This window comes from Rana temporaria, chromosome 1 (assembly GCF_905171775.1).
Source record: "Rana temporaria chromosome 1, aRanTem1.1, whole genome shotgun sequence".
NCBI lineage: Eukaryota > Metazoa > Chordata > Amphibia > Anura > Ranidae > Rana > Rana temporaria.
Genome location: NC_053489.1, coordinates 540,039,161 through 540,052,290, shown reverse-complemented (window position 1 = coordinate 540,052,290; position 13,130 = coordinate 540,039,161). Strand labels below are relative to the sequence as shown.

Below are 13,130 nucleotides of genomic sequence, written 5' to 3'. Positions count from 1 at the left end.
GAGTGTGGTCAGGTTTCGTCAACAGTAGAAGGGTCTTAAAGGGGAATTAAATACCAGGAGTGCATTACATAAAAAGTGCAGAGTTTGGGGGGGGGGGGGGTGTTACACAGAGCGCAGAGTTCAGGCATGTGCTATGTATATAGTACAGATTTCAGGGGTGCACGGCACAGAGTTCAGCCTTCTTCCACAGCTGCTTACCCCCATTCACATCCAACTTTCACCCCTCTTCAGCTCTGATCTCTATCTGAAGCTCCCTTTCCACTGTCCCCATCTTCTCCCTCCCTCCCTAAAAGCTCCACCATCTTTCCATCTGTCTTACTTGTGTTGCTGTATTAAGCTGAAGCACCCAGCCGGCTATAGGACCTCCCTCTCTCACTTGTGGGGCGATCGTCCAGCGGGGGTGTTGGGATGGGCACCTGCATCTCCCTTGTCCCCATCCTGCACTCAGTGGGAGCCGCTCAGAATATCATATCTGTGGGAGCCATTGTGGGACAAGCTGTCACTTGTCAACACAGAAGCCAGACTTCTGTGTTTATAAGCGATAGTGGTGAGCAGGGAGCAGAGGGTCTGAGTAAGAGGTGGTGGAACTCCGTTTCACCAAGTTCCAACTGAAAAAAAGGTCTGCCTACAGGTAACATTTAATATAAGCAATCCTGTAGGTCAAAATGGGGGCAAAGAGTTTGCTACTATTACTTTAACACATTAGATGACATCTACATTAATTGCTCGAGTGTCCAAAACACGTGTAAGCATTTTCAATTGCAGGCCTGCAAAAATTGCACCATGTCTGTACCAATTACTGCTGTTCACATCCAGACCACTACAAGAATTTATCTGGCAAGTGTCTGAAAATACCCCTGCTGGTTTGCAGTGGATGCATTAGTCTGTGCATCATAATACAGAGACTGGCACATCCACTGCCAGCCAGCCACTGCCTCCTGCAGTCTTTATGATGGGCACCCCTGGATGTTAAGGCAGGGACACGGATGGGCACCCCTGGATGTTAAGGTGGGGGTTCTTTAGAAAACAGGTTTTTTTTGTGCCTTGCAAATATTTGTAAAATTCACAATGTAGCACTTGTACTGAAAAGTTGGGAGACCCCTAATTTACACAAACTTATTTATGTAGTAGCAAAAGTGAAAACAAACTCCCCTAAACAGCAGGGTGAACGTTTATCTTTAACACTCAGATATATTGGCCCGGATTCACAAAGCACTTACGCCGACGTATCTCGAGATATGCCGCGTAAGTGTAAATATGCGCCGTCATATCTACGCGCTGGACTCTGAAACCAAGATACGCCTGAAAATAGGCTTCATCCGACCGACGCAGCTTTCCTACGCCGGCGTATCGTGTGGCGCATATTTACGCTGGACATAAGTGGCGCTCCCATTTATTTCCTATTCAAATATGGAAATGAGGGAGATAAGTCGATTCATGAACGTACTTGCGCATAATTCGTACATCCGGCGTAAAGTTATTTCCCATAGATGAGGCGCAACCCATGCAAAGGTATGGACCAGGGAACACAAGCCGTCGTATCTTATGTCGTTTACGTTGTACGTGAATATGACTAGGTGTAGGTTACGTTAACGTCGTAGGCAGTGATTTGTCGTATCTTAGGGAGTAGTTCCGACGTGATTCTGAGCATGCACACTGGGATGCATCCACGGGACGGCGCATGCGCCATTCGTATCTTTATGGCGCTCGGCCCATCATTTGCATGGGGTCACGCCTCATTTGCATGGCTCACGCCCACTTCCACTTACGAGGACTTACGCCCAAGAAACCCAGCGCAGATTTGCTGGCAAGTTCTTTGTGAATTCGGGGGTTGCCTCTGCGCTGCTTCGGCGTAGTGTAAAGAAGATACGCTACGGTGGCATAAATATGCACCGATGTATGTGAATACGGGCCATTATGTATAAATTCTTGTAGTCAGGATACACTGTCTTTTTTTTGCTAAAATTTAAAGAAGTTCTGGCCCAATAGGGGGAAATTGCTGCTGCTGTTAGAAATAATTCAGAGTGGTCAGAGACAAGCTGGTCATTTTTACTTTCAGTAACATTACCTGCACATTCTCCTCTGTGACTTTAATTTCTGCAGTGTAAACATAATCAACAAGTAATTTCAAGGTCCATCCATCCACTTCTTTTATGCGGACCCGCTTTGCTCGGCTTTCACTCATCTCACCTGAAAAGAAAAACAGACACCATTTACTATTTTTCATAAGGTAGCAGTGTAAATATGAACATGAGGCTCTTGTACAAAAACTCAATTTTAAATGGAGCTTTTTAGGTACATTTAATAATTAGTACAAAAAGAAGAATATCTGTAAAAATTGAACAATCTAATTTACAGGACATAAAATTCAGTACAAGATATAAAAAAAAAAAAAAAAAAAATTGTAGCTGGTGCCTCTATTCAAACTGTACATATGCAATTGTTTACAATAATCAGAGTTCATCACCACCTTTAACCCATTCCTACTGCCACCTATGGCTCTTTGAGGCTGCATTCACACTACAGCATTTTGAATCGTGGGCAGATTGGCCACGAACGCGGGACTCGCATTCAAAATGCCATTTGAATGATACCTCAAATCGTTGTTCAGGTCGGCCGCGTTTGTCACGCGATAAATCGCGGGACGCATGTCGCCCACAAATAGTTCAGGAGCTACTTTGGGGAGATATGCATCCCATGATGCGAGTTGCATCTATTGCAGCACAATTTATTGTGCGGCAGACCCACACCGTGTTTGGCAGTCACAACTCAGCGCTGTCAAATCGCAGGCAGATGCGCGGCAAAACTGCCCACGTTTAAAAACGCTGTAGGGTGAATGCACCCTATGAGAATCTTAAATGCCGGGAGGTGGAGGTGGGCATTGCAATCATGTGACCGCTGTGACGCTCCCAATTGCTAATATGCCTTGAGAGCTTTCCGTGACATTTTAGTTACTGTAGGCACCATGTTTTATAGACCTCAAGTTTCTCTATACAAGTTTAACCAGCATCGTTCACCTTTTCAGGAGAGTGTTTAATGGAGAGTATAGACTCTATAATATATAGACAGTTGAATCATCACAAAGTACATAAAGTAGATCAGATAAATTCTATACCAATTTCCGAAAGGAAAGAAAGAACTGCTATAACACTAAACGGTACAAGTTTCTGTAAAAACACATGGAGGCAACTATTGTTATGATCGCTCCCAGTCTGTTGGCACTTAGATGGGGGTAAGACAAGCCATAAATGATTTGCTTTTCTTTCCTTGCTTAATTCCCACATCAACACCGCTAGTGTTGATGGGGGAATACATCCCCGCAGCAGTATTGTGTTCTGCCAATGGGGAGCCTTCCCGACTGGCAGAACACACCAATTACTGGCAGCGCTAAAGCCACCGGCAGTAATCACATGTAAAAAATCCCACTGGCTGTTTGTACGCAAGTCAATCAATGAATCAACTTGGGTACAATCAACCCATCCATAGACAGGTTCGGAATCTCGGCAGGTCCCTGCTGAACTGGCAGAGATTAGATCCATCTATGGCCAGTTTACAAAAATGATCCATTTACAGAAAAAAGCCTGGAAAGAAGATTGTGTTTCAGTTTAGTTCACAGGAAGTGATGAGGACACAACAGGTAGTTTTTGTACTTCCTGGAAATGTTCTTAGATGGGATTTTTACATTAGTTTGTTTAGCCTAAGAACTGGTAAACTACAAAATATTACATTTTTGTCTTTGGATGAGTGAGACTAAACTCTTGTTTAAGAAAATTATATTCTTTTCAAGAATGTATTCAGAAAAGTAATTTCTATTGCTTCCCACTGTCTCCAAATTCAGTTTTCTGCTGTGATCTGTTAGGTGGCTACGTTTATTCTACATGGTCCTACTGTATGTAGGAACGCAGCCACCCTCTCTTCATGAACTAGGGACGATGGGATTTGTAGTGCACATAACGCAAAGCACATGATCGTAACCAACATGCACGGCTCCTTCTAAACCAGTGGTTCTCAACCTGGGGGTCGGGACTCCCTCGGGGGTCAAATGATGATTTGCCAGGGGTCACCAAATCCTGGGCTGTTCCTGAAACCCGCACTGTTCTCCCAGGAAGGGAGATAAGAGGGGGAGGGAACAAAGAAAAAGGGAGAGAAAGGAAAAAAAGAGAGAGAAATAAATAGTTAGGGGGAGGGATGGGAAAAAAAAAACAAAGAATTAGGATAGAGAGAGATGAAAGGGAAAGAAAGGAGAACAAAGAGTGGTACACTCAAAAATGTACTATAAGGGGTTTTAATACTGTACGAGTGGAAGGCACTAGGATGAGCTAAATGTCTGTGGGTTAGGGGCGAAAATGACTTGTCTTGCCTTGGGTGCTTTCAACCCACGCTATGAAAATAATTTTACTGTTAGGGGTCCCCACAACTTGGGAAATTTTATTAAAGGGGTCACAGCACTAGAAGGTTGAGAACCACTGTTCTAAACAAAGGGAGGTGAAAGTGAAAAGGAGATTACGGGGGCTCATGGAAGACATTACTAGGAATCATAAAAACACAGTAAACCGATTTGACGGGAAACAGATGACAGGGACACGAGTAGTGAGTTTATGAAGATTTTGTTAACCATCACTTTAAAAAGGCCCCCCCCCCCTTTTTTTTTTTACAAAGAAAATTGTATTATAACCTCAGTACACATTATTCGAAAATCGGACAAAAATATCTGTATTTCAAACAATCGATCGAAATTCTGTCCATTAGTATACTGCTTTCAACTGTCAATGTCAACTGTTCAGATGAAAATTTCATAAGGGAAATGTTGGAAAATTTCTTGTTACCAGGACAAACTATTTTAATCTAATTAGTATTCATCCTCAAAAAAAAAAAAAAGCCCAAGAACAGAGACTTTTTAATGAGTGGTTCCTTTAAATACCTAAGTGCCGGTTCACACTATACGACTTGTGTCACCACAAGTTACCCGACATGAGAAATTCCATTGAAGTGAATGAGAGCCGTCTTAATGTACACTATTGAAGGTTCAGAAAAGGTTCCTGTGCTACTTCAAGGCGACTTCTAGGCAACTCGTAGGCAACTTGTACCCATTGATTTCAATGGAAGTTGCCTCCAAAGTTGGATCACTGTCTTAACTGAAGCAACTTTACAGGAAAACTTTACAGGCAAACCCCTCCCTCCCACAGATTCGATTATTCTGTGATTGGCCACAGCCAAAGTCGCCTGTCCTGGAGGCAACTTTAGGTTGCGTTGTAAGTTGCTCCAAGTCGCGCTGAAGTCGCCTTGCAAAGTCACGCTGTAAGTCGGGTTGCCCCTGTGTGAACCGGCACTAACTTTACATCTGTATGTACAAAGCATTCACTTACAGTTCCACGCACGTTGTTTTTTTTTTGTAGAAAAAGTTTGTATATAACCTGCTAAAACTTAGGAACCAATGAAGTATACGATGAAGCAGAAAAGTTGATAAACCCTGAGGTTAAAAACCATTCACCCTTCACCACACATTTACATGCTGTGGAAAACCGTAGATAGTATTTCCGATAGTGTTCAGAAAGCAATTATGTGCTCATGCACCTGGGTAAAATTACTCTGCAGTTTTCTGGGAAATTACTGAAAGGACAAACAGCTGCCCTAAAAGGATTCCAATACAGCCAAAACTTGGAAAACAACAGAAAAGAAGGAAAATGCACCTTTGGGTATTAAACAGCATTGAATCCCATACTGTATCTTCCAGTTCACTAAAGACAAAAGCTGGGTAAGTCAACTACTAGGGGGGAAATAAAAAAAGAGTAAAAGATCAGAAAGATGTGAATACTCTTATCAAAACATATAGGTTTTAAAAAACTAGTTGCGATGTACGATTTTGTAATTAAATATGTACATGAGGACAGCCTTTTTTGCTCATTACATAGGTAGTCCCTGCTTCCTGCCCTGCAGCGATACGAACATGGTTGCATTTTACTGCTCCTTCTTACAAGGCAAATCTATGCGTCAGACAACCCTAATGCACTCTGTGTGTAAGGTCATATCTTACCTCAACAGTTGTCTAGCTACAACATTAAGGGCCAGTTCACACCAGACGCAGTTCCGTGTGCTTTTTTTTTCTGCACAAAATGTATGCACAGTGTTTTCCATGCATTCCAATGGCTCTAGTTCACACCATGCAGTCAGTTTCCGGTGCAGAAACTGACTGCATGGTGTGAACTAGAGCCAATGGAATACATGTAAAAACACTGTGCATGCATTTTGTGCAGAAAAAAAGCACACTGAACTGCGTCTGGTGTGAACTGGCCGTAAATTGCTGAAAGTGATAATCTACCCTACCCAGATACAAAACGATAGCTTTAAAAATTGTATGTAAAGCCTCGTACACACTACTAGATCTTTTTCGTTCACTGAAAGCAAACCGACAGCTCTGGTTGGAGCCGCTGTACAAATAATCCAATGTTAGTACAACAATCTTCACTGCTGTGTTATGACAAGGGGTGCCGGTGCTGAAAAAGGAAAACGTGTACCAGGACAAGACCCACATATTCCAGTAGATGCAATGGCTCCAGTAGCAACTTCTTAAGACTAAAGACCAAGCTGTAGTCCTGCAGAACTTGCACTGTTTGCCGTTCCTTGATGCAGTCTCTTAAATGATCCCACAGGAGTAGATCATCCAGATGACCCAAAATGGGCCAAAATTGTAAACACTCATGATACCATGGCTAGACCACAGGACCACAAACTGTCCACCAAGGCCAGGAAATCTCCAAGATGGAGGGAAGCAACTACTGACCTTACAGGTTTCCTATGGAACATTTGAACATGTAGAAACTTGTTCAAGCGCCTTAGGTCCAGAATGAGCTACACATCACCATTTACCTTGGGCACCCTGATCAGGTTAAAATAGAAACTGTGAAACCTTTCTGTATTTGGAATGGGGCAATGGCCCCCTGAAATACCAACTTGTCCTGTGCAACCAACCGGGTTGCTCTCTTGGGTGCATAGGCATATTTACAGCATGATGCAAAACTCCAGCTTGGAAAGAAAGATGGGGAGAGTGAAAGACAGGGGTGAAGAGGGGAAAAAAAAAAAAAAGAAAAGAAAGAAAAAAAAGAGAAGGTGGGGCTACAGTCAAGAGAAGGGGGGGGGAGAGAGAGAGAGAGAGAGAGAGATTCATAACACCCATCCATAAGAGTGGAGACCAGTATGATCCATCCAACTACAGGGGGATATGTGTCAGCAGCACACTAGGGAAACTATTCAACAGTATCCTCAACAAACGGATCCTCAACTTCCTGACACAACACAATGTCCTCAGCAGAAGTCAGGCAGGATTCATGCCAAACCATCGCACTACAGACCACATCTACACCCTGCACAGCCTCATCAAGAACCATGTCCACCATACAAAACATGGGAAGAGATTTGCCTGCTTTGTGGACTTTAAGAAGGCATTTGATTCAGTGTGGCAGCCAGGCCTGTTCCTCAAACTATTGGAGAGTGGAATAGGAGGGAAAACATACAATGCCATCAAGAGTTCATACACTGAGAACAGCTGCAGCGTAAAGGTGAATGGGAAAAGAACTGAACACTTCCGGCAGGCCCGAGGAGTCAGACAGGGCTGCAGCCTAAGTCCAACCCTCTTCAACGTCTACATCAATTAACTGGCTGCAGCTCTAGAATCCTCCCCAGCACCAGGGCTGACTCTACATGACACCGAGGTGAAGTTCCTGCTGTATGCGGATGACCTCCTACTTCTGTCACCAACAGAGAAAAGCCTACAAGACAGCCTGGAAGTGCTGGAGAAATAAAGTGCCACATGGGCACTACCAATCAACTCGAGCAAAACAAAAACCATGGTGTTCCAAAAGAAAAATACGAAACAAACAAAGTGCCCATCCTTCACAATAAACAACTGCACCGTGGATGAAACCAACAGCTACACATACCTCGGCCTAGACATTACCCAATCAGGTAGTTTCAAGCCAGCAATAGAGGCACTAAAAGACAAGGCATGCAGAGCCTACTATGCCATCAGGAGACGGCTGTACCACCTAAAACCACCCATGAGAGTCTGGCTCAGAATATTTGATAGCGTCATCGCCCCAATTATTCTTTATGGCAGTGAAGTTTGGGGTCCTGTCATCTACCTAGACCACTCCAAATGGGACCCCAGCCCAACAGAAATATTCCATCTGGAATTCTGCAAGCACCTCCTCCAAATCCATCGGAGCACCTCCAACAGTGCTTGCCGGTCCGAGCTGGCCAGATTTCCCTTACGTCTCGCAGTACAGAAGAGGGCGCTATCATACTGGGACCACCTACAAAACAGCAGTCCCAACTCCTACCACCATAAAGCCTTACTGGACAGTAAGAACCAATCCAAGCCGTGTGGCCTGCAACAAACTCAACAATGCGGCCTGACAAAATCTCAAATAAAAAACATAATGGATAACTCCAAAGAAAAACATGTTGGAGAATGGAGATACAAAATAAACTCCAAAAAACTATCTAACAAACAATTTACCAGTCACTGCAGAGAGACTACAAACTGGCCCCGTACCTAGAGGTGCACAAGGACAAAAAGACTATGAGCCTGTACAGACTGAGCGCCCACAGCCTGGAAACGGAATTAGGACGGCACAGATAGACCTACAAGCCCAGGGAGAGTAGACTGTGCCAGCAATGTGACCAGGGAGTCCCGGAGGATGAGGAACAAGTACTCATCAGTGAGGGACACTCACTTCCAGAGACTCTCCGCTCTCATCCCGGACATAAACTCTACAGAAGAGAAGAGGAACCAATGGTGAAGATAGTTGCCCAATATGTGACAGTGTGTCACAGACTGAGAGGTACATGAGAAACTGAGGACTTAATCCTTTCTCCTTTATATTACCCCCCTTCCCCTATACAAACTTTGGGAGATAGATAGATAGATAGATAGATAGATAGATAGATAGATAGATAGATAGATAGATAGATAGATAGATAGATAGATAGATAGATAGATAGATAGGAGAGATTAAGTCTAATAAGTTCTATACGTGTTGATTTTTAAAGCGGCTTTGAACGTTCATTGCACAATCAAGCAATGCTCCTCAAAACACTCTGAGATTCATTTTACAAAATAGGAAATGGTTGCTTTTGACATTTTGCAACTGCACAATAAATGTGCTGTAAACGCCACATGTGTGTTTATGGTGCATTTCAATAGGAGTGTAATTTATGCCTCGCCATAATGCAAGGCAACATTATTTCTGTGTGTACACATGGATAGTGTCAACTGCCTATCTTAATACCTGTGTGAATGAGGCCTTAAAAATATAAGTGGACCTTGGCAGGGTACAACTCAAATGTATTGTGCAGCAGGCGTTCATATACACCGGTACCAGCCTCCTAATGAAACATACCCTGAGCATTACCTGGGAGGTGTTCATAGGCTCGTGTGTCACACTGCTGGTTAGGCAATTTATGGCATATAAAGATACAGACAGACAGACAGTTCTAGACACAGGCTAAGTAACGCTTCCACCTGCTTATTAATATTTTTAACCAGACGTTCATACGGTGTTGCTAGGGAGACAGTAAAATATCACGATGCAAGAAAGCAGACGACTTGAAGGAAGTAAAGTGACAACAGATGGACAAGTGTCTGTGTAAATACATGATCAGATTTTAGGTGTCTGCTATTTCCAGCTGTCACAAAACGATTAAAAGCTTGCTGAACAGTTTCAGACCTATAAACATACTGTGACATCAGGACACAGCTCATTATGTTCTATAAGCATCGTGCAGAACGTGACTGGGGCAACGCAACCTGTGTGCGTCACAAGAAGCAGTGTGCCTGAACCATTCACAATTCATCACCCACTAACATTGCTGACAACCCCAAATAAATATTCAGCCTCCAAGTCACATCGGAACACTAGTAAACCATTCTAAAGCAAAACACATATGAAAGCAACAATTAAGCACGTGTGACAGATATCATGGAGCAGATCATTGAGAACAATACAAGTAACCTACAAAGATCATATACTGCAAATACAATATGTATATACCTACGCCTGCTTGTAACATTAAAGTACACCTGTCACTACAGAAAGCAGGCCGATTATTGCTGACCTTTCCTTTGAGAATGTCAGATACATGGCCATCGTGCCGGGAATGTTAGTTGTTAGCCACTGGCTGACAAATAAGGAACTGTGACACTTATTTACAGCGTGCTCAGTTTTTTTTTCTTTTATCTTTGATCCATTACTACTGAAGAAAGATGCAGTAAGTCAACTAACATTTTTCAAAAGGAGGATACAATAACAGCCACTTTAGAAAGAACCTAGTTTGGGTGTTTAAAAACATGTGGTAATTTAGGACAAAGTCCTTGTGTCCCAAACTATCAGGATGTTGAGTTGCAACAGTCTTGAATGGAGGTCCTAATGGTGTTTACAATCAACCCTAGCACCCTTAGGGTGTTCCAAGGACCTCATCTCCAGCACCTTGGACTGAAGGGTCCAAATCTTTTCCTGGGGAAGAAAAACGTATACCAGGACAAGGCCCACATATTCCAGTTGATGCAATGGCTCCAGAGTCAACTTCTTAAGACTAAAAACAAAGCCGAAGTCCTGCAGGACTTGGTCTGCTGTACTTTGGCCTCGATGCCGTCGCTCTACTGACATTGCAGGAGTAGATCATCCTGATAACCCAAAATGGGCCAAAATTGGGACCACTCATGGTGCCATGGCTAGGCCACAGGTCAGAGCCACAAATTGAAAATGTTTTTCCCCCACAGCAAAGTGCTGGTAAAATGGATTAAGCAGAAATATAGGGATGTGAGGTTAGGCATGTCTTCTGTCCACCAAGGCCAGGAAATCTCCAAGATGGAAGGAAGCAACTACTGACCTTACAGATTCATATGGAACATTTAAACCAGGGGTTGACAAATTTGCTTGGAATCTAGGCGCCAGCTAAAAAAGTTAGGAGCCAGAAAACGCGCCCCGTCCCAACGAGCTAGTGCGCAGAAGCGAACACATACGTGAGCAGCGCCCGCATATGTAAACGGTGTTCAAACCACACATGTGAGGTATCGCCGCGATTGGTAGAGCGAGAGCAGTAATTCTACCTCTGTAACTCAAAACATGCAACCTGTAGAATTTTTAGAAAAAAACACTGCACAGAGAAGGTTAGTATAACATGTTTGTTATTGCTAAAAAAATAAAATGTTTGCCTTTACAATTACTTTAAGGAACATATTTAGAAAAAAAAAACTTTTACAACCCCTTTAAGTTATTGTATTCACTTATTGTGAATCTTCCGCGAATAAATAATCAGATCACTAGAACTGGCAAACACTCACAGGTATTGGTAAAAAACAGTACCCCTGACAACAAAGGGGCAGAGCTCTAGTTCCCACTGGCACAAAGACGTCAAAGACGCACCTACTCAATTCATACAAATAAAAGACCTCAAGTGTCACAAGCTGCAATTTTCTCTCTTTTTGTGTATTGACTCCTCGGTTACCTAAAACTTTTACATCTGGCTGCTGATGGAAAATGAAGCTCGTCCTAATAAAACCTTCATGTTAAAACCAGGTATTGTCTGGCATGTAGGGTGGTGCTATTGTGTTAAAAAAAAAAAAAAAATATTTAGCTTTAATGTTTTCATGAGAGAAACACTTGGAAGCTTACTCGGCACAATGGATCACAAACAGAAATAATCCAGCATCTGAGTAACAATTTATTACGCTGTCTGTAAATTGCCATAGGTTATTATAGGTTTTCAAGTTTTCCTTTGCATTCCTAGTCACTGCTGTTCCATTACAGCACACTGTGTGAACAGATCTTCCATAGTCCCAACTGCTACCCAATAATACTTGTTTGGAGATTTTAGTTCGTGGGTAGAACCTAGAGTGGAAATTATTCTACCTGGAACAACTTTCCCCAATGTTCTCGTCGGTGGGAATAAAAAAATGATAGTCACTGGCGCCAGTGGGAGGAACCGTGCCCGTCACTGGCGCCAGTGGGAGGGACCGTGCCCGTCACTGGCGCCAGTGGGAGGGACCGTGCCCGTCACTGGCGCCAGTGGGAGGGACCGTGCCCGTCACTGGCGCCAGTGGGAGGGACCGTGCCCGTCACTGGCGCCAGTGGGAGGGACCGTGCCCGTCACTGGCGCCAGTGGGAGGGACCGTGCCCGTCACTGGCGCCAGTGGGAGGGACCGTGCCCGTCACTGGCGCCAGTGGGAGGGACCGTGCCCGTCACTGGCGCCAGTGGGAGGGACCGTGCCCGTCACTGGCGCCAGTGGGAGGGACCGTGCCCGTCACTGGCGCCAGTGGGAGGGACCGTGCCCGTCACTGGCGCCAGTGGGAGGGACCGTGCCCGTCACTGGCGCCAGTGGGAGGGACCGTGCCCGTCACTGGCGCCAGTGGGAGGAACCATGCCCCGCCAGTGGGAGGAACCATGCCCCGTGACTGGTGTTGGTGGGAAGAATCCAGCCCCACTGTTAACATCAGTGAAATAAATACTGTCTTGTATCAGTACGAGGAATCATGCCCCAAGGGTTAGATAAAGTCAAGCAAAGGGCCACTGTTTGGAGTCCATTGGTCTAAAGTTCTACTAACAAAATCCATACACCTTGGATCAGTGGGAAAATGCTTTTAGCTTGACTAAATGAAAATAAAAATAAAAATCATATCCAGTAATCTACTACAGCATATTACCGAGAGACACGATTAAAATTAGTTCCAGACGAGAGTAGGATGATTTCTGTACTTTACAAAATCCCCAACATGAAACTCCAGTCTTCTATTATTTTGAAAGGTAAATATTTTTTTTTAGTAAAGTACATAATATAATAATTTCCAGCTTCTGACACTCAAGTGTGCAAAGAAATGTACAAAATCGTAATGCTAAAACTGATGCAGATGAAATCATAATACTGAAATCTTGTGCAGTGCACCAAGGGCTCTTTCATACGGGCGGTCCGCCCAGTGGACTCAGCTTTGCTCATCCAAGCAGGCAGATGACAGGTTCATCTCCACTCACTGTGCAGAGATGGACCTGTCAGAGCCCCGCTCTCATCTATGGGGAGTTCAAATGCAAAAGGATCATCTGTCCGTTTTCAACTGATCCATCAGGTGGATAGAAAA

At 43.9% G+C, this 13,130-nt stretch overlaps 1 protein-coding gene across 4 annotated transcripts in view; it reads right to left on the bottom strand.

Moving 5' to 3' along the window:
• The window catches only part of KLHL2 (kelch like family member 2), a 208,647-nt gene that overhangs the window by 121,450 nt on the left and 74,067 nt on the right, over positions 1-13,130 (bottom strand). For all 4 annotated transcript variants that reach the window (XM_040332792.1, XM_040332800.1, XM_040332814.1 and 1 more), the window contains one exon: positions 2,069-2,190. In XM_040332792.1, coding sequence (XP_040188726.1) covers positions 2,069-2,190 — 122 coding nt within the window. The remainder of the gene's footprint in view (positions 1-2,068; positions 2,191-13,130) is intronic.